This window comes from Pimephales promelas, chromosome 14 (genome assembly GCF_988280905.1).
Source record: "Pimephales promelas chromosome 14, fPimPro1.hap1.1, whole genome shotgun sequence".
Taxonomy (NCBI): domain Eukaryota; kingdom Metazoa; phylum Chordata; class Actinopteri; order Cypriniformes; family Leuciscidae; genus Pimephales; species Pimephales promelas.
The window spans coordinates 32,882,492-32,904,283 of NC_142782.1; the positions used below are offsets into that span (position 1 = coordinate 32,882,492).

At 39.9% G+C, this 21,792-nt stretch overlaps 1 protein-coding gene across 1 annotated transcript in view; it reads left to right on the forward strand.

Moving 5' to 3' along the window:
- The window catches only part of igsf9b (immunoglobulin superfamily, member 9b), a 51,337-nt gene extending 29,863 nt beyond the window's left edge, over nucleotides 1-21,474 (forward strand). The window contains exons 4-22 of the mRNA XM_039674474.2: nucleotides 1,893-2,039; nucleotides 5,154-5,305; nucleotides 6,196-6,313; nucleotides 7,066-7,207; nucleotides 9,045-9,190; nucleotides 10,157-10,299; nucleotides 10,380-10,520; nucleotides 10,614-10,730; nucleotides 11,659-11,809; nucleotides 11,892-12,003; nucleotides 12,791-12,966; nucleotides 13,178-13,416; nucleotides 13,511-13,595; nucleotides 14,638-14,808; nucleotides 15,916-15,952; nucleotides 16,107-19,508; nucleotides 19,645-19,820; nucleotides 19,933-20,136; nucleotides 20,435-21,474. Coding sequence (XP_039530408.2) covers nucleotides 1,893-2,039; nucleotides 5,154-5,305; nucleotides 6,196-6,313; nucleotides 7,066-7,207; nucleotides 9,045-9,190; nucleotides 10,157-10,299; nucleotides 10,380-10,520; nucleotides 10,614-10,730; nucleotides 11,659-11,809; nucleotides 11,892-12,003; nucleotides 12,791-12,966; nucleotides 13,178-13,416; nucleotides 13,511-13,595; nucleotides 14,638-14,808; nucleotides 15,916-15,952; nucleotides 16,107-19,508; nucleotides 19,645-19,820; nucleotides 19,933-20,123 — 5,846 coding nt within the window. The 3' untranslated portion in view covers nucleotides 20,124-20,136; nucleotides 20,435-21,474. The remainder of the gene's footprint in view (nucleotides 1-1,892; nucleotides 2,040-5,153; nucleotides 5,306-6,195; nucleotides 6,314-7,065; nucleotides 7,208-9,044; nucleotides 9,191-10,156; nucleotides 10,300-10,379; nucleotides 10,521-10,613; nucleotides 10,731-11,658; nucleotides 11,810-11,891; nucleotides 12,004-12,790; nucleotides 12,967-13,177; nucleotides 13,417-13,510; nucleotides 13,596-14,637; nucleotides 14,809-15,915; nucleotides 15,953-16,106; nucleotides 19,509-19,644; nucleotides 19,821-19,932; nucleotides 20,137-20,434) is intronic.
- Nucleotides 21,475-21,792: the final 318 nt, after the last annotated feature.

Below are 21,792 nucleotides of genomic sequence, written 5' to 3' on the forward strand. Positions count from 1 at the left end.
GACTTGTTAGAACAGGCCTTCAGTTCTGCTCTTTCATGAAGTTTTGCTGCATGCCTCACATGGTCAGAGTAGACGTTTCCCATTGGCTAAAGAGCAGATTGCGGTTGACTGAGCAACAGATATCACTTTGCCATCATCAGCACAGCTGCTGTGAGGAGAGTTACACACTTGAATTTAGGGGTTGTTGATGCTTGACTGAAGTCTGGAGGTGCAGATCTAGTACTGGCACACCTGCACGCATCACCGGAGGGTTCAGCGGCATGTCAGACTCCAGGTGTGTTTGGATTTGAATTCCTCGGCTGTAACGTTTCTGCATTAAATTGTCATTATATTTGTATTCTACGCATCCCATCACTGAGGAACTTGGCTTACTGTCAAACTCCAACGGCTGCTTTCCAGCCAAGCGGAAACACACTCACAGCCGGCATCCACTCCGTTATCAGTGTGTCATCATTTACAACACTGGAATTTGGGAAAAGAAAGGCAGAATCAAAATAGTAGGGGAGGTTGAGGTTGAAAAACCAGTTTCGAATATCCAGACGACACGCATATCACCTTTCAAAGAGTTCTAGTTGTAGAGTAAAACTGTTTCTATTGCTTTTGATTGTGTGTCTGCTCCTTTCATATCACATTTCAATAACTCGTGCTAGTGTGGTTTTGTTTTGAGTCTGTGGATGTGAGGAAAACAGCTGACCGTGTTACATCATGCGGAGAGATGTTCAGATTTCCATGGAGTTGAGCTGCTCTTTCCACATGTTTCCACGTGCCTGTGCAATAAACAAAAACAGGTGGTGCTTTTTACTCCGTGAGCTGAAGCATTTTTTATTTATATCTATCCCCTGGTTTCTCAGACCAGTTTTAAGCCTAGTCGCAGACTATAATGCATGTTTGAGCTGTTTTAACTCAAAGCATTAATATATATCTTAATGCACACCAGGGATTTGTTGTTTTTTTTCTAAGGCACGTTTATAAAAGCTACTTAAATATCCTAATCGAACTCAGGCTTAATCCTGTCGGTGAAACCAGGCCTGTATTATTTTGTTGGGTTGTGCATTGCATTAATCAATTATATAGCATGAAAATTACTGTTTCTTTAATGTAAAATTTGATAAGGCATACATTTTCACCTGGTGGAGACAAAGCGGGTGGATAATATTCAGTAAAAGGGGGCCATCGCCCATAAAAACGTTCTTTTTTATGTTGTAAAACTCTGCACTGTAAAAAAAAAAAATAATAATAATAATTCTAAGTTGTAAATAAACATCAAAATAGCTCATAGCTGTCAACACTCCTGTTTTTCCCAGGTTTCTCACGTTTTTTTAGGCCTCCCGATTTGTTATTCCTCCCTTGAAACTCCAAACTCCTTTATGAATAATCGGACCAATATGTTTGTCTAACGTTGACCAGTTGACAGATATTGTATTAAATGCATTATATTCACACTATCCACACACCATATACAATTTCAACCCGTTTGTCATCTCAACCTGGCAGCCTATACCCCAGTGCGCAGTGCCCCCAACCCATATATATGGAATATGGGTATATGGAATTACTAAACACTCATCTGTATTAAATTTAGTATTAACATATTAAATTCCTCATTGGCTTGTGAAGTAACAGGGCTAAAATAATCCCATATGGATGTAATGGTTTGCACTTGTTGTTTCAGATATGCATGTGTTTTTTGGAATATGCAACTCATCTGCTTCTGTACTGTGTGTTGTGGGGAACTGACATGCATGCATTAGCCAAATGAAGAAGAAAAAAACTTGCATTGCATTCACTGGGAATCAAACCCATGATCTCAGAGTTGCTGTTTGCGTTCTCTCATTTTTAATCACACTGAAGTACTGCTGAATAATTGCTCGTCTCTTTGATTTCCGGGGCAGGTCGTGTGTCATTGAGCCGAGGCGCGTCTCTTCTGGTGGATAAGTTGACTCTGGAGGATGAGGGCTGGTTTGAATGTCGAATTCTCCTGCTGGACAGAACCTCAGATGAGTTTCAGAACGGCACATGGAACTTCCTTTCCATCTCAGGTGGGATTTGATTTGATTTATTCAACAATGGTCATAAACATATACAATCATGCCAAAGGCAATTCATATGCATTTCACATTTCAATACAATTTGTCGAGGATAAAATACACAAAAAGGCCACAGGCTTATTTCCATTGTGGTCCTCTGTCTACATGCAGAAAATAAACAGTGGGAGTAAAATCAAAAACAAACAACTCGCATAATTCATAATTCATTTTATCCTTGCCCTTGTAGAAATACCATGAACATCTCTCACAAAACACATAGTAGTCATCCAAGTATTTAGGAACCGTTCTCTACCATCATAATTTTAATCCATTTTTAAAAACCCCAATTCCCTAAAATGGTTATCATTCAGTTGCGTACGAGGATGTGACCCCAGAACGATTCTGCACAACCTGTTCTGAGCAGTCTGTAATTTAGTTTTAACATGTTTCTTAGAGCCACTAAACCAAAAAGTTACTGCATAGTCGAAATGTGGTTGCACTAATGCACCAGCTAACATTATCATTGTTTGTTTATCTAAATAAGCAGCCTGTCTTGCTAAAACATTTTATTCGATTACTTATTTTCGATAAACCTACAACTGCACATGCTATCCCCAGTCATTTTGTTATTAAGATAAGAAACGCTTTGAGGTTGTTTCTTCAATTCAAGCGTGCGTAATGGCTTTACATGTCAGAACTATTCGTTTATATGGAAAATTAGCTCTTTCCAAATCAGAATTTTTGATTTGTGTCCAAGTAATTTTAATTCACTGCTTTATGCAAAATTGGTAATTCCAGATGATTATTTCATACTGTGAAAAATAATGTGATAAGAACATACAGCCCACCCCTAATGAGAAACAGACACAAAACTATGGCTGCATTTACACTGCAGGTCTTGATGTCCAAATCCGATTTTCTGACTATAGCCGATTTTTTTTTTTGACGACCTGCTTACATCATCTTGTAAAAGTGACCCATATCCGATTTTTGCATTTACATACACTGCTGAAACTACCAAATGTAGACGTTCTGACCCGGGAAATTAAGCAAAACAGCACGAAATTCAATGGATGCAGATGCGAATAAAATTATCCAGTGTTTTCTTTCCACAATATTTCAATAAGTCATCAAAACATTGGTCTCGTACGGCGGAGAAAAAAAAGAGGAGAGGCTCTGGCCACGAGCACTTAAAACGATGCCTCATATCTTGTGAAATGTCTTCAAAAACGGATTTATTTCTGCATTTTTGCCTGCACTCTTCAAAAGACACGAAACCTCCGCATTGCCCCATCGCACCTATAATCGCACACTTTTTAATGACGTACGACTCGCATTGCTGGGGAATATCCGATTTGTCTGCTTACATGACACACGCAAATGCACGTATCTGATTCATATCCGATTTATTACCACATATGAATGAGGCCTGAATCCGATATGAGAAAATCAGAATCCATGCTTTTTTTTTCCCTGCTTACACGTTCACCGGTCATATCCGATCTGTGCCACATGGCAGGAAAAAATCGGATTTGGGTCACTTGAACCATGCAGTGTAAACGAGGCCTATGTTTTGCATGTCAGCTGTGTTGCTCAATCCTAAAAAATAATCTTGATAGAAAGTGAACATGTATTTGTTTAAAAGCATGTATATTTTATAATGGTGCTCTTATGTTTCATGTTCATGCCAATAAAGCAGCTGACATTTTTGTATTCTTACGAAAAGGATTAAACATCTGATTAAAGCAGCATCTGCAGCTCATATAAAAGCTTTGTTGCAGTAAATAAAAGAGAATTGTGTAATCCGATCTCAATTTTCGTGACACTCTTATATCAACAGAACTCAAGCATTTTCATCAAAACCTACACAAGCTCTTTCTGTTGCACACAATCTTTTCATCACACCTTCAGGATGTCTGAAAACTCACATACTCTCTTACTCCTTCAGCACTGATGTGTGAATCCTGAAGGGCTCAGACTGGCTTTTAGCATGTGATGGTGTTACTGTAGCATGTACGAGCGATCAGAATGAAGACAGAGGACAGAAACTCACGCTCACAGTCCGAGTCTCCAGTGTGGCCTGTTTCACGCCCATTATATGCACAGTGTCAGCTTACAGCGCTTTTAAAAGCTGTCATTGTGCGAGTGTGCTGGAAAACATGTCTGTGTTGACAGGGTTATGGGGAAATACGATGCGTTTAGAGGTTTTGTCTCACTTGCAAATGTCCATTATTACATAACTGCATGTGTTACGCTTTGAGAAAGTTAAAGACTACTCTGCTGTGAGCAAGTGTAAAGCAATGATTTTAGGTTCTTAAAGGGATAGTTCAGCCAAAAACTGAAAGCCTAAATTCATCATATAAAGCAATTGTGTCTCTTCAGAAAATCTGATCTCTTTATGAACTTTTTAAAGCGTCAAAGTGGTAGTTGCGTTGCTGTTAATGGTGGAACAGAAAGCTCTCATATTAAAATATCGGTCCAGCTTTACTGTGTACTTGCATAAAAAAAAATAAGTACAATGGACTTATTGTGTTCAGATTGTATTGTAAACCTTTTGCTGCTATTGAGGTGTGATACAGGTAAGGTTAGGGACAGGTGTGGTGGCATGGGTCGGTTTAAGGGTGGGTTAATGTTTAAGAGAAGGGTCAACAAATTAATTTCAGATGTAATTACATGCAGTTATTTTCAAAATATAAGTACAATGTGAAAACATGCATGTACACAATAAGTCCATTGTATCAAATTATTCATTTCAATGTACATAGTACGTAAAGCCACTTAATATAAAGTGGGACCAAAATATCTTAATTCGTGTTTCGAAGATGAACAAAAGTCTTATGGATTTGGAGCGACATGAGGATAATTAATAATGACAATGTTCATTTTTGGGTGAAATATATAACCTTATAAGTATAAGAAAATAATCTTTTTCTCAGTCTAATTAGTCTGATATTACCTGATTAAGCCAATATTAAAAGTACATATTTAATTAAATAATTAATTTTTTTGGGGGGGGGATTGAAATAAATATGGAAATTGTTTTAAGTATTTATTTAATTTATTTGCATATTTTTTATGTATTTATTTTCTTTATGAAAATGGTTTTGATGGTTATGTCTGCTGTAGCTCCTCCAGTGTTCATAAAGACTCCTCCTGCCTTCCTGGAGGTCATGTTGGGTGAATCTCTCACCCTCCAGTGTGATGCTCATGGAAACCCCAAACCCACCATCATCTGGAGAAAAGAGGACAGTGCCGCTGAGAAACAAGAAGCAGTTCAGGTACACAGCTTTTCAGTCGATTGTTAGTTGACTGACGGTTCATAAAAGAATTAGCTTTTCTTAAAGGGGTGATGAACTGAGAAATCAGATTTTCCTTGAGCTTTTGACATCTAAGAGTATATAGGAATAGGAATGGTTAAACTTTATTTTTAATGACGTTCCAGCTGATTAGGGTAAAACATTGACCGTCTGTTCGCTTCATTTCACTGAGGATTTTTTTGTGAACAAGACTGGATTTGCAGACCGATTAAGAGTAAAGAACGTGCTGTGCCGTCTATATTAGATCCGACAGGAATGGTGCAACACACGGACTCTGGGTCGAACATGTATAGGCGAATCATTCCGGTTAGCATTGGTTGTTTTCAAAACAATTTCCCCCACGTGCATCGACGGGTGTGTTGAAACTTTAATATGTAAAACTGTTATTCACACTCCCAGCAGTGGGCGTTTACTTCCAAGTCTTCAATGCGAGACGCCCATAAAAACCGAGCGTTTTTGAGCTAGGCTCAAAACTAGGGTAGAAAATAGCCTATTACTTATTCATTTTGATGTCTTTGAATGTAAAAACCAAGCGAACGTCATAAGTCAACCTCAACAATACAATAAAATTTAAAAAGCCAGTTCATGACCCCTTCAACACATGTTTTAGTCGTCTTCATGAATCCCTCCCCTCCAACCTCATAGCAGCTCCAATCTGATATACAACCAACTTTTTGTGGTGCAATTCAAATCTACATCTCTACATTTTTTACCCTGGTTGAATATCCTGTTTTACTCTGATAGATGCACGATGACTTGTGAATCATGTTGCATGTCAACTTGAGTGTAGAGTTCACATTTTCTCCTTTGACAGTCTCGTTTACCACCTAAACATTAATTCCCCTCAACAGGTACTCAATGAAACCTTGTCTTTAGCCAAGGTTTCCAGGGAAACGGCAGGGATATACAAGTGTCACGTATCCAATTCAGAAGGGAACCTTACCTACACCACCCAGCTGCAGGTCAAAGGTCAGTTACACACCACGTCTTGTCCACGTGGGCGAAGAAAGCCAGCTGCATGTAAATAGGCTTGCGGGGCATTAAGTGTTTACCTTAAGCAGCATTTGGTATGAGAACATTGGAGTCTTTGCTGCAGTTGGATTTGTGTGCAAAGTCAATAGCCTTAATCTCAGCTTCATATGGTTTGCAACTGCAACTCACATTAAGAATTGTTCCGGCTACCATTTAGCTCAGAAAATATGAACTATTTACTATGCAATGGCCTGCTTAAATTAGAAAGATTTCAGCTCTGAATCTGTGTGAGATGTGAAAGATGATAAACATTAGGCAATTAATAAAAGTTCCTCAATTGCATGATGATAAAAATATAGTTTTTTGTTGATCGCTCAACTGCAAGGCTAATGTGAAGGCTAGCATTGCCATTCTGTTTTTTTTTTTTTTTTTTTGTCATATGTATGTCATCTTCTGAGCATTGGACAACAGAATGCTATAGTATGTGGTTGAAAACCTTCACAGTCTCTCACATTAATTTTTTTCACATACACCATAAGAATTTCAAGTGACTTTTCTGGCAATCTGTAGTGTAATGAAACCAACAAACACTGCCCTCTTTTGGTGGTACTGCTTTAACACAATGCATTTGGCACTTTTGCCTAAATCTCACCTCTGAACAAACAACCTCCTCAAATCCAGATGCCCATTAAAGCTGATTACGATTTTTATGCATTCAGTCTCACATGCATGCTTTTGCTTTCAACCAGGTCCTCCAATTATCATCATTCCCCCTGAGGACACCACTATGAATATGTCCCAGGATGCAATTCTGCAATGCCAAGCAGAAGCGTATCCTTCTAACCTCACGTATGAGTGGTGGAAACAAGACCAAAACGTGTTTCACATCGAGTAAGTGACCTACGAATACAGTAATATTTTTATGGACAATCACAGCATTCTGCCATCAAATATTATTGTATAACCATGCTTTATTTTCACGTAATTACAATCAAAGCTGGAAATGAAATATTCATTGATTTATTTGTTTCGCCTATAATTATTTGTGTTAATTCCATTTATTAGAAATAATATTAATAGCATTTATTGTCATTGAACTGTATAGTTCAGTTATGGACCACTAAATAGTTAAAGGAGTAGTTCACTTTAAAAGAAAAAACTTTTGCTGATAATTTACTCGCCCCCATGTCATCCAAGATGTCCACGTCTTTCTTTCTTCAGTCGAAAAGAAATTAAGATTTTTGATGAAAACATTCCAGCATTTTTCTCCATATAATGGACTTCAATGGGGTCCAAACGGTTCAATGTCCAAAAGGCACTTTCAGTGCAAACTGTTCAAAGGGCTTTAAACGATTCCAGATGATGAATAAGGGTCTTATCTAGTGAAACGATCGCTCATTTAAAAAAAAAAAAAAATTAGAAAGTTTAAGTTTTATCAGCTCAAATGGTCGCCTAGCTCTGTTAGGGTTAGGGTAAGGGTATGATGCACGTTTGTGGCTCTCCTATTCAAACTCGTTCATCAAAATGAATGAATCTTTTCCCGAGGCAACTCGTTAATTTCGTTCATTGAATGAACCAAATGACACGAAAAAAGATTTGTTCATTTTGATAAACGAGTTCGAACAGGGAGTCACGAACGCGCATCACACCCTAACCCTAACAGAGCTAGCCGACCATTTGAGCTTATAAAAATTTAACTTTGTAATTTTTTTTTTTAAATGAGCGATCGTTTCACTAGATAAGACCTTTATTCATCATCTGGAATCATTTAAAGCCCTTTGAACAGTTTGCACTGAAAGTGCCTTTTGGACATTGAACCGTTTGGTTCCCATTGAAGTCCATTATATAGAGAAAAATCCTGGAATGTTTTTATCAAAAACCTTAAAGGGTTAGTTCACCCAAAAATGAAAATTAAGTCATTAATTACTCACCCCCATGCTGTTCCAACCCCGTAAGACCTTCGTTCATCTTCGGAACACAAATAAAGATATTTTTGATTGAATCTGAGAGCTGGATCAGTCCTCCATAGACTGCCTAAGGGACTGGCTCTTGACGGCCCATAAAGTCATTAAAGAAAAGGTTTAAATATTCCATGTGCCTACAGCGGCTCAATTATAAGTTTATCAAGCGACGAGACTACTTTTTGTGCGAAAAAAACATAAATAACGACTTAATTCCGAGCAGCCGGTAACAAAAAGTAGTCGAAGGAGAAGAACGTCCTCGTCTCAGTTCTCGCGCATGCGCCCATAAGGAAGTAATAGAATAGTCGAATTAAGTCGTTTTTTATGTTTTTTCGCACAAAAAGTAGTCTCGTCGCTTGATAAACTTATAATTGAGCCGCTGTAGGCACATGGAATATTTAAACCTTTTCTTTAATGACTTTATGGGCCATCAAGAGCCAGTCCCTTAGGCAGTCTATGTAGGACTGATCTAGCTCTCAGATTCAATCAAAAATATCTTCATTTGTGTTCCGAAGACGAACGAAGGTCTTACGGGGTTGGTACAGCATGGGGGTGAGTAATTAATGACTTAATTTTCATTTTTGGGTGAACTAACCCTTTAATGTCTTTTCGACTGAAGAAAGAAAGACATGGACATCTTGGATGACATGGGGGTGAGTAAATTATCAGCAAAAGATTTTTGAAAAGTGAACTACTCCTTTAACTATTTAGTGTTGTCTGTGTGTCTTCTTTGTTTTCTGTTTGCTGATGCATGTTTGTGTTTACAGAGTTCTGAAATCACGGGTAAAAATCCTAGTGGATGGGACACTCCTCATTTCAGATCTTATCCCTGAGGATTCTGGGAATTACACCTGCACACCCACCAATGGTCTAATGACTCCGCCCTCTGCGTCTGCCTACCTCAGAGTTAAACGTGAGTGCTTTGCAATGTTAAAATCTCATCTTCATGTATACCAGATAAAGAGAGCAACCGAAGATTAAAGATTTAAATTAAAGGGGTGATTAAAGGGGTCCTATTATGCTTTTACATGTTCAACTTTCTGCTGTTTGACCATGAAAAACGGCTTTAAAGTTACAAAGCACAAAGGGCTCAGTTGTATAGCCTAGGAAACGAACATGTCACAGTACTCCTCATTTACATAATTCCCACCCAAAGCATACGCAAAATAAAGGGGAGGAGCCTGGTTGAGTTATTTAGTAGTATTTTCCATACACACTTGAAGCGCTCGACCAATCAAAACACACTGATCCATCCGACCAATCAGAGCACATTGCACTTTTCAGAAGGAGGGACTTCATTGAGACAAGAACTAAACAGGGGTGTGTTTCCCATACAACGACATAACTCGCTGCTTTGCCACACTTTGGATCGTCGACGTAAGGTACTCATGTTCGACTCGCGTAGTTATGCCAACACTTCTGGTAGACGCTTCTTCGTTGTTGTTGTTCAGCGGTTTCTTCTTCCGCTCGGCAGACTGTGAATATCGAAACTAGGAATCGAAATTTTAACTTTTGAACGATTCCGGGAAAAACGAAAAGTTAGTCTCGGTTCGAATCGATACTCGATTCTCGATACCCAACCCTAGTCACGACTGTTTCCCCAAACCATATTGTCGCAAAGTGGTCGTTCAACACACGTGGTGGAGTAATAACTTCTTTTAATGAAACGAATTAATGCTAGGTGTTTTGCTATAAATTACAGACATGGCATCTGAGGAATATTTCTCAGTTATTTCGCTTTATTTCCAGATCCAATCATATGAGCTGCAACAATGGAGAATATGGGGAAAATAATGCGTTTTTTAAACATTCAAGCATGAAAACCTTGTAGGTCCATTTCAATATAAATGACATAATTGAAATCCTGATTTTCTTAAAGACCCTGCACGAGTGGTTCGGATGCCCCGTGAGACGTATCTTCCCGTGGGAATGGGGGGAAAGATCAAATGCCCAGTTCAAGCCGAACCCCCCATGCTGTATGTTAATTGGACCAAAGATGGAGCGTCCTTGGACCTGGAGCAGGTACTGTGTGTATCATTAAGTGTCTTATTCAATTGTGACCCAAATTACATCATTATATACTCTTCATCTTGATTGGCCAGTATCCAGGATGGATGTTCAACTCAGAGGGCTCAGTGTTCATAACTGCAGCAAATGATGATGCGGTGGGCATGTACACCTGCACAGCCTATAACAGTTACGGGACCATGGGCCAATCAGAGCCTACCAAAGTTATCCTGAAGGTGAACACCATATCTCTAGAATGGAAAATAATTACACATAGTGAAATTCAGTGTTCATTGAGTTGCTGAGACTCTATTTGCAATCCTCCACAGGACCCCCCCTCGTTTCGTGTCTCGCCCCGTGCCGAGTACCTACAAGAAGTGGGTAGGGAGCTGGTGATACCCTGTCAACCCGAGGGAGACCCCGCCCCTAATATCACATGGATTAAAGTAAGTTGTTTTTTAATCACAATAACCTTCAGATGACCATGATTTACCACTTGCCAATGCAAATATTTATATGTGTTTTATTTAAATGTGTGTATTTAAAGGAGTAGTTCACTTTAAAAAAAAACTTTTGCTGATAATTTACTCACCCCCATGTCATCCAAGATGTCCTTCAGTCGAAAAGAAATTAAGGTTTTTGATGAAAACATTCCAGGATTTTCTCCATACAATGGACTTCAATGGGAACCAAACGGTTCAAGGTCCAAAAGACAGTTTCAGTGCAAACTGCAAACTGTTTAAAGGGCTTTAAACGATTCCAGACGATGAATAAGGGTCTTATCAAGCGAAACGATCGCTCATTAAAAAAATAACAAAGTTTAAGTTTTGTAAGCTCAAATGCTCGCCTTGCTCTGTTCTGTGATGCACGTTCGTGACTCTCCTGTTGGAACTCGTTCATCAAAATGAATGATTCTTTTTTCGCGTCCTTTGGTTCATTCAACGAACGAAATGAACGAGTTGACTCAGGAAAAGATTCGTTCATTTTGATGAACGTGTTCGAATAGGAGAGTCACGAACGAGCATCACAGAACAGAGCAAGGCGAGCATTTGAGCTTATAAAACTTACTCAACTTACTTTGCACTGAAACCGTCTTTTGGACCTTGAACCGTTTGGACCCCATTGAAGTCCATTATATGCAGAAAAATCCTGGAATGTTTTCATCAAAAACCTTAATTTCTTTTCAACTGAAGAAAGGATGACATGGATATCTTGGATGACATGGAGATGAGTAAATTATCAGCAAAAGTTTTTTTTTTTAAAGTTAACTACTCCTTTAAAGGCTAATCTCCTAAAAAAAAAACAAGCATATACTAGCAGACATGGATTTAAAGCCTCAAAAACATGCTTCAGTTTCTTTCTCATCTGCTTTAGGTTGGTCCCACCCCTCGCTCTCCATTTATAGTCCTATCCAATGGCTCTCTGGTCCTGCGTCCACTCAGTAAGGACCACCAGGGGGCGTGGGAGTGTCTAGCCACCAACCGCGTGGCCACTGTCAGTGTGGCAACCATGATTTTAGTGCTAGGTGAGAAAGGAATAGATGCCTGTTGATGAAAATAACCCATATTTACCTATAGAAAATATATTATCTGTTCTGTTTTCTTCAGGCACAAGTCCCCATGCTGTTACCTCCGTGTCTGTGGATCCAGGGATTAGTCAGGCCAATGTGTCCTGGGAGCCAGGGTTTGATGGAGGATACACTCAGAGATTTACTGTTTGGTAAGTGACCTCAAACTGAATGCATCAGCAGCACTAGATTTGAGTGTGTATCTTATTCAATTGCCTTTAGTTTTACGCACTGTTGTTGTTGTCTTCTGTCACCAAGACAAATTCTTTTTTTTTTTGTATTTTGTTAATTTAAATACACAGAACTTAAAGGGTTAGTTCACCCAAAAATTAAAATTGTCATTTATGACTCTCATGTCATCCCAAGCCCGTAAGACCTCCGTTCATCTTCAGAACACAGTTTAAGATATTTTAGATTTAGTCCGAGAGTTTTCTGTGCCTCCATTGGAAATGTGTGTACGGTATACTGTCCTTGTCCAGAAAGGGAATAAAGACATCCTCAAAGTAGTCATGTGACATCAGTGGGTTAGTTACAATGTTTTGAAGCATCGAAAATACATTTTGGTCCGAAAATAACAAAAACTATGACTTTATTCAGCATTGTATCGTCTTCCTACATTTTCAATGGAGGAACAGAAAGCTCTCGGACTAAATCTAAAATATCTTAAACTGTCTTCTGAAGATGAAGACGACATGAGAGTCATTAATGACATAATTTTCATTTTTGGGTGAACTAACCCTTTAATACTTGAAAGTTTAAAATACTTATTAATTTGTTTATATATTATTTTTTAACCCTTAAATTGAAGAATCATGTTCAGTAGTATTGTCTTGCTGTATCATTAAAATGATTTTGAGAATCATTGAATTTTAGTAGCATTTCAATCGACCAGTGACTTGTTTTATTGTGACTATCATATCATATATCTCTCTTTATCAGGATAAAGCCCACTGTGAGAGGAAAACATGAATGGGCATCAATCCCTGTGCCAACATCGAAAACTTCCCTGCTGGTGACGGGTCTGCAAGCTGTCACTAGTTACCAGTTCAGTGTTCTTGCCCAAAACAAGTTGGGCTCTGGCCCCTTCAGTGAGATTGTCACCATTACGACACTAGGTGAACACAATTTTTTTATATATAAATATATACATACAAATCATGCACTTTATGAGGCCTCCAATTAGCTCTACACATGATACACACATTACATGGTAAGGTTTAGACTGTCTATAGTTTCTTTAACAAATCTTTATTCCTTTATTTGATTCAAAGCATTTCCTGGTGAACTATAAAGTTATTCCAAACCTGTTTTTTGTTTTCATTGCAGCGCCTCCAACAGACGCTCCCAGTGTGGTGACCACCATTGAGGTGTTGCTCCCTCCCACCTTGCTGTCAGCCAATCGTACATCACTGGGTATTTTGCTGCAATGGGTGCCACCTCTAGAAGAGTCTCCACCATTAACTTCATTTGTACTTCTGGCAAAGCGGGGAAAGGGGGAGTGGGTCACTATAGACAGAGAGATTGCTGTCAACGTGACCGAAATGATTGTACAAGGACTTGTTAAGGTAAAACGTTTGAAATATTGGGAAAAAATGGCAGCTTGGAGTTGAGTGTCCCTATTCAATGCCATGTTCATTTCCTCTTCATTTATTTCCACAGGACTCCATCTATGAGCTGCGTCTTCAGTCTCGCAGAGACAGACTGGTCAGTGGGCCCAGTGACTCGGTTGTCATCTCTACTGAAGGTGAGGCCAAATCAGAACTCGATATCTTGACATAAAATTGATATCTGGATTATTGAAAGAGTTTTTGTTTTCTTATGAGGCTTGGAAAAACTACAAACTTACTAAATATAATTGAATATTAATAAGATTTAATATTATAAATAGTAGTGGTTCAACAGTTCACAAAACTCAAGGTTCAGACCTTAAGTTTTTGGATAATATTTTGGATCAGCAAGAAATTTTTTTTAACAAAAGATAGACAGATAGACAGATAGACAGATAGATAGATAGATAGATAGATAGATAGATAGATAGATAGATAGATAGATAGATAGATAGATAGATAGATAGATAGATAGATAGATAGATAGATAGATAGATAGATAGATAGATAAATGATAGATAATAATACAATATAACAAGCTACAAATAAAGTAAGGTCTAACTGTAGTAGTCATTTCAGGTACAGAAATGTAATAATTAAATGTAAAATAGCATTATAGTGTTCACTGTATAAATTGAATATAGCTTAATCTTTGTTAAAGCTTGTTGTTTTAATGACATTGACAACAGCAGGTGTTTATTGGGTTCCAATATAATGATAAACATCCAGTTTCTTTCTCAACTCTTTACATTCACTTAAGACAACGACTGTGTTTACGAGAGAACTTGCCTAGACGGGTATTTTGACATAGTTTTGTGTGTGTCCATCCAAGTGCAAGGAGAGGCGAAATCAATCAAAAGATGGCAAGAGAGTACCAAATTCAATTTTTTTTTTTGCCTCTTTTAGTGATGGAATGGTTAAAGATCTATTGAATGTGTTAGACAAAACGCATACAAAGGATAAACTTTCACTCTATGTGGTTAAACTTGCAATTAATCTGCGAACACATGCTTGCTGAACCGTGGGGACCGGTCTGTATGGATCAACTACGATGCGTTTAAACCCTAATAAATAGAAGCTATAAGAAGTCAGAAATGTAATATTGGTATAAATTAATTGTTTGATTGTTAACTGGTTCGTTATATTATTATGAGGTAACATGTAATGTGTGGCCCTAAGGTATGGAGATGTATCCGGCAGCACCCAGTCTCCTGGCCTTTGTTCCTGAGCCCCTGCTGGCTGGTGTGATTGGGGGTGTGTGTTTCCTGTTTGCTGCCATCATCCTTTCTCTGGTGACAGCCTGTGTTATGAACAATAGAAGAGGACAACGGCGAAGGAAAAAGAGAGATGGTAAAATGGATTGCTGATTTTGAATATGAAATTGTTGTTTAACAAAGTACACCACTATAAAAACATTTTAAATCTTTTTGCATGCTCTTAAAGTCATTTCGGGCTGCAACATTCAGATACTGTAAATGGATTGTGTACTTAAAGGTGCTATATGTAACTTTACTTCTAAAATGAATCCGTTTTTTTATTGCCTGTGTGTGAAGGGGTTGTAATCACACATTACAATGATCCACTTGTCGGGTTTTGCCATTTACCTCTAAAAGCCAGTATTCCTATTTCTATATGAAGTCGCCGGGTCGGATTTTCTGTGAAATCCATCGGATGTGACGAGCTCCCGAGCCTCTATCCTTTTTATATACAGTCTATGCGACGTATATAACACCCAAAAACTATCTGCCTCCAGCACAACACAAACTCCACAAAAATATATAAAAAAACAAACAAAATTTTTATCTGCTGAAGCTCGTCAGGCCAAACGTCAATCGGATCAACTTCGGACGAAAACACGCATCAACATCCACAGAGCGTTTGAATCATGGAGAGACCTCAGCTTTGTATTAGATACACGAATAGTTAGTGAAATGCCTTATGCTAGAAAACACCACATATCGGCTAAATACGAGCATGGAGCATTAGTTCAGTCAAGCTGATAAAAGTAGCCTATTATTGTAACGTTGCAGTGGGAGTACATGAGTTTCCAACATGTTGTGTGATGCTTTCTCCGTTGTGTTGAAAGTCTCAGTGTGGCTCTTCAGTTCGAGGGTGCAGCACGAGTGCTCGTTGCAATCTGAAACATCACCGCTAGAGGCTGCTAAAAAATACATATAGCACCTTTAATGAAGAGTTAAAACATTACCCAAAAGACTTAAGTCAATTCCTTAAGGCCTTTGATGCATTATCAATCGCAATGACCATATAGACATTTAATGCCTCAGAGACTGATACTTGACACATTTGAAGTGATGTATTTGTTCTCAGCCATCAGTGGTTTTGTCATGCATGGCATCTCTGTTTCTGTTGAGGCTGCTTTTGTTTTTGGCACTTTGTCATCTTATGACTCATTATCTGTGGCATGATATGAACTTTGCACCCTCCCCACCATTTCAGATATCCCCTCTGCCTTCCAGAAGAGTTCGTCTCCACAGTAAGTGTCGTTCCTTGCTATGCATGTATCATCTCTATGCTTCTCCATCTTTGTCACTGTACTACAATGGGTTTTTGTAACCTGAAGGGGTGATACATTAGTTTCAAACGTCTCTCTATTTGTTCCCTAAATGTCTTGTCTTCTTTCTCCTCAGAGCTCACTCGCCTTCTGACAGTCCAGACAGTGTGCTGAAGTTAAAACTCTGCCCTCCTTTAAACTTCTTCCCCAACTCATCCTCTTCTGATCGCTCAGACCGCTCCTCCTTTGATAAAGCCAGCCGCAGTGAGTACCAGGATCAGAGAAAGCAGCTCCTGTCCTCAACCTCTCCACCTCCACGCTACACCCTGTGTGAGAGCCACTTTGGTGGATCTCCCCCACCCACATCTGCTATTGAGTCCATAGCCAGAAGTCCTGATGGCCGCTTCGTTATCCAACCTGACCTAGAAAACTCCATACCAACCCAGATCAAAAAGAACCTCAAAAAAGAGTTCCCACAATCACCTGGTAGAGGGAGCAACAATGGAACTTTTAAAGAGTCCAACCAATCAAATCCTGTAAGTTCAGAGAGGGATGGACAGAGAGAGAATCTGTCAACATTGACTGTGGACCCTCCAGACCCAGAGAGACCCCATCACTCCCCTGGCAGGGTGAAGGCAATGGCCAGAAACTTTTCCCGTCATGGCTGTTTCTACTCTGATGATGAGCAGGGCTGCTCTGAGGCCTTGTTGGAGAAGGCCAGTTTTTATTCAGACTGCAGTGAAAAGAGGGTGAGTGATTCACAAAAAAAATGCCGGAGTGCCAGTCATAGGGAGGACATATTTCCCAGCTTAACCAGGAGAGCCCGAGCTTTGGAGAGAGAGAGGCTGCTCCATCAGGCACAATACCAGCCAATCAATGGAGACAGCCAGCTGACAGAGGACAGCACTATGGTAACACAACTGGATGGTGAACGAGAGAGGGACAACTTAAGCAAATGTTTAAAGCTGGCGAAGGAACGTGAGCAAATGGAGAGGGAGCTAGAACACTATACGGCCAGCCGAAGGGTACAGTCACATGAGCAAGAACAGAGGCGGGCCAAGTCTGCAAGTCCCTTAAGGAAATGGACTGGTGTTGAGTTTGAAGACCCCATTTGGAAGCCCCAAGATATACATTTGCGACAAAAAAACAGACCCAGCAGCCTTGCCCAGCGTGTATCGGACTATAGGAGGGGCTGTTATTTTGGCAACACCAGTAGTCCCATGGAGAGACTTCCCTCTTCGTCTTCCTCACACATCCAGTGGGACATTAGCCCTGTGATATCCCCCACCAGCCTGGTGCCAGTGCAGAGCCTTTCTGAAGGGAACACACCTCATTCACTCTACCCTCACACACGTCAACAAGGCATTGCCGATCTAGAAGATTCATTGGCAACAGGCGTCTCCCGTTCACCAGCCACACAATATACCTCTCTCTCACGTTTCTCTCCTACTAGAGACATACCCTCTCCCAGTAAAACCAACCTGAGTGGGGCACAAGCTAGACACCCGCAAAATCACCTGGAAGAGGAGCAGGAGCTGCCCAACAGGACTTTAGTTCAGGATAGTTGGTTGCAAGAAAGAAAAATGGAAAAAGAGGCTCCAGCACTTAGATCAACATCCCCTGCTCGCTCGAATCCTCAACCATCTGAGCTGCACCAAATGGTGGCAGGAAGAGATGGGGATATGAGTCCTAACCAACATTTCCTTAAACCAGTGATTCAAAGCGCTACAGAGGAAGTAAGGGCCGTTCAAAAAGACAAACTGATTCATAATCCATCAGGTTGCTATACATTGCCCTATGATCATCAGAAAGCAGGAGCAAAAGGAAAAGTGATAGTGACTGGTGATTCCAGCTCCTTATTGCCTTACAATGAGCAAGAGAAAGAGGGTATCAGGGCTCGATCCCGAAAGAGTGACAAATGTGTCTTCAGTGAAAGCCCTAGTCGGATATCACACCTGACCCTGTTGGAAAATGAGGCAGGAAGTGATCAGTCAAATGTATCAAGAATGTCAGAATCAATGAAAGCTAACCTTGCTCCCCAACCAGACCGGATGTCCCCACTGCAGACCAGCACAATCCTGGAATACCTGAGTCTTCCGGGTTTCATTGAAATGAGTGTAGATGATCCTGTAGAAGTGACTGAGCCTTCGGAATCTGTTGAAACCAGTGTTGAGACTGAAACTAGGGCACTGTTAATAGATGAACCAGATGTTGTACCCAAGATTTGGGAAAAAGATGGTCAGGAGCACTCTGGGACCAATATTAGTCATCACAATGGGGCTGTTCATGACCACAGAACCCTGCACATACCAGTGGGACACCATAAACCTGGAAGTATTCCAATTTCTGAACCTTGCTCACAATTGGAGGCACAAGATACATGTGTTAAATCAAGCATCTCAAATACAATCAAGAAAGGTTTCTCACCATCTAAAGAAAAGGAAAAGAGTTCTGAGCCTTTGGTTTCTCAGAGTTTCGGGCCTCAAAAACAAGAAGTTCCACTGCATGGTCAAGCACAGACATTAATTAACACGGCTAAAAGCATGGCAGCAATTGTTTCCAAATGTCCAAACTCTATATCTGAACAATATCAAAGATTTCAGGCTCAGGGTGACCGGACAAACCGGATCTATCCTGGTCCTATGCCTTTCATGAAGAAATCAGTCAGCATTGGTCCCTGTAGGACCCTCTCTGGAGTCGGGCAACCACGTCAATTCCTTAAGAAGTCCATTAGTTTAGGTTCTAGATGGGAACATTTTGAAAATCCAAGAGCTTATATATCTGAAACATGTTACAAGGACACATTTCCCCACCCAGATATAAGGCTCAAATCTTACAGTCTGGGTCGTACCCCTACACGCTACTATCCCATGTCTGGCCCATCATGGAGAGGGTCAGTGCCCTTTCAACCTCCCAACAGCCACAGTTTAGAGAGACGTACGCATATTGAGCGACCTGACATGACACCTGTTCCCTCAGTCCCAGATCCACCACAACACATGGAATCATCCCTTCCTTCCAGGCGAGAGTCAGATCCACGTCGACAGGCAGCAGTCTTTCAAGACTTCTCTAGGTGCCCGCTGACTTATCAGGAAACACTTAGGTCTGTTCAGCATAAGTATGTCCCACAAGATCCTCCTCGACCTTTTGTTCCACCCAGATCAGTGGCCAGGGTGGACTACCTGCAACCTGCAGAACACAGAAGGTATCCACCAAGGCCTTTCCTCCCCAGAGGTTACAGCTGGCCCTCACCATATCATACATCCTTCCCCCTTCGAGAGCAAGACATTCCGAGAGAGGCGGACAAAGGGATGGGTGCAGTTAGGGGCTGTACAGAGACCGAAGGCCGGGATATAAGAGGTGATGGGGGCAGAGCCAGTTACGCCAGCCAGAGCAGTGGAAGGGGTAGTGTGGGACCGTATGGACACCTACGCCAGTCTCTCTCTATCACTCCAACCTTACTCAGCTCGCCAGAGACCACCGAAGAGAGCGAGCGGCTCAGGACAGACAAAGACCTGAGAGAACGGAGGTCCAAAAGGTGAAGCTGATACACGCATACATGAGGCAAGACCTCACCACAGTCACACTAGAATAGTTCCCAATGTCAGTGTACAAAATGACAGCGATATAAATGTGTACAATCTCACTATGTATTGTTGCATATGTGTGTGTAGAAGAAATACCTCAGTAGATGAGAGTTATGAATGGGATGCTGCGGAACACTCTGTGGATCTCAACATCCTGGAGGCCGTGAAGATGGAGCGGCCCCATGCAGGCTTTGGGCGAGGCAGGGAATTAAGGCAAGAACGCCCCCGCTCCACCGCTGGCCTCCAGGACTTCCCGAGTAAACGTAAGACTACTTGAGCTTGTCTGTTTATTTCCCACACCAAATATAATTGCAAATTAAGTTTCCCCTGAACTTTATCCGTCCTCCACCTCCACCTCCTTTCCTCTCCTCTCAGGCCTGTATACCATCAGCCCTCCCTTAGTGTCCCAGCCTCCTCAGCACCGGTATGGTCGTTCCCTCAGTGAGGCTCGCTTCAATGCCCTGCGACAGGAGTTCCAGGAGTACCGCAGAGCCCAGGAATCCTACTCCCGAGACCCCTGCACCCCCACTGACCCAGACTCTGACTCCAGCTCCGCATTGCTCTGAAAACCTTACCTTGGTCCGTTACCTCCCTTTGACCTATCCATATTGTTTAACTTGTTTTAGCTAGGGATATATTTTATATATATATATATATATATATATACAAATGTCCACAGAACTAATGTTTGACTTACAGTACATAGTTTGAACGTACAAACTTCTGAAAAGTCCTATTTTACAATTTGGACAGGATTATGCTAGCAAATTTGTATAAAATGCCTCACTTATTCCCATGTTAAATCCAATTTAAAACCAGAGTTTTATTTGGTTCTTATGTAGGGCACTAACTATAATCCCTGTATTTATATTTCCAGAGCATCCCAAGGAAGAAGACAAATCCTGAGAAAGCAAAGGATCCAGACTTAAATATCGTTGACCAGCGTTGATGTATATTCATGATTGTCATTATGCTGTAAAGGTGCGTTCAGCTCCTTCTGAAGGTTTTCCAAACTTGAAATAAGTATAGTTTTTGTATCACTGTCTAGACTAAAAGACAAGCTTTTATAAATTACAGTTTTACTGAAGTGTATGGTTGTTTTTATACATGAAATTGATATCCATTGTGGATAATGGACTCTCTAGAAATATAACTACTTTCAAAGGGTTTTGTTACGTTCTCCATTCAGCCGAACCAAAATAGCAGTATAGCATAAAGTCTGCTTTGACAATCAGATACTGCATCCAAGGAAACGTATATTTTAAGCAACTGTAATATATAATGTTGTATTTTACATATACATGCGTACATGTATATATGAATATAATGTTACTGTGTTTGTGTACCATGTGTATATTTGAGCACTATAATTCATCTTGGAACTGAATTCATTTGAAACCCTCATTATAATTTAAAACAAAATGTAAGTGCCAACATTGAGTTAAGAAAACTCTCTTCGCAATTTATTTGTACTCTTTTCTGTAATTGATTTTCCCAAACAGAAACATTTTTGCAGCCAGGTCACTTAATTTTCTATATTTGTTTTGCTTCAATGCAAAGAACTGTGGGTGTATAAAATGGCTTAAACAAAGACATAGACGGCATCTTGACATATGGATTCACATGGAAACATGGATCTTGGCATCCTTCTATCACTCTTGGTAAGTCTGTGCTTGGCGATGTAAATATGTTTTTAATTCGTTTTTTTTTTTAATCAAATGTTCATGAATGTTTTGAGAAAACATTGATCTATCTTATATTTAAGATGCTGCTGTACATTTTTGTAATACTTTTAAATGTTTTTTGACAGAATAATTTTGGTTTTGTAAAAAAAAAGCTCTATGTATGTTCTTATATTTGTTTTTTATTAATGTTGTCACTCATTTTTGTATGATTTGTAAAATAAAATGTTCCACTAAGAAATGTCATGTTTGTGAGAGGTTTTTCAAAAACAATAATAATAATTAAAGCTGCGAGCAGCATTTATCGGTGTTCAAGCAGGCCTTTAAGCACAAAAGCATCAAAGACATTAAGTTTTATGTAGCAAGCATGTTTTACCATGATATACCACATTTCAGTGTGATATTTCATGATTTACCATGGTTTACCACAGTTTACCATGATTTACCATGTTATAGGATGATTTATCATGAATCATTGAGTCTATGACTTACGGTCTAGGAGTTATGAGCAGTTTCGTGCAATTGGTTGCTATAGCGCCACCTATGGGCCAAT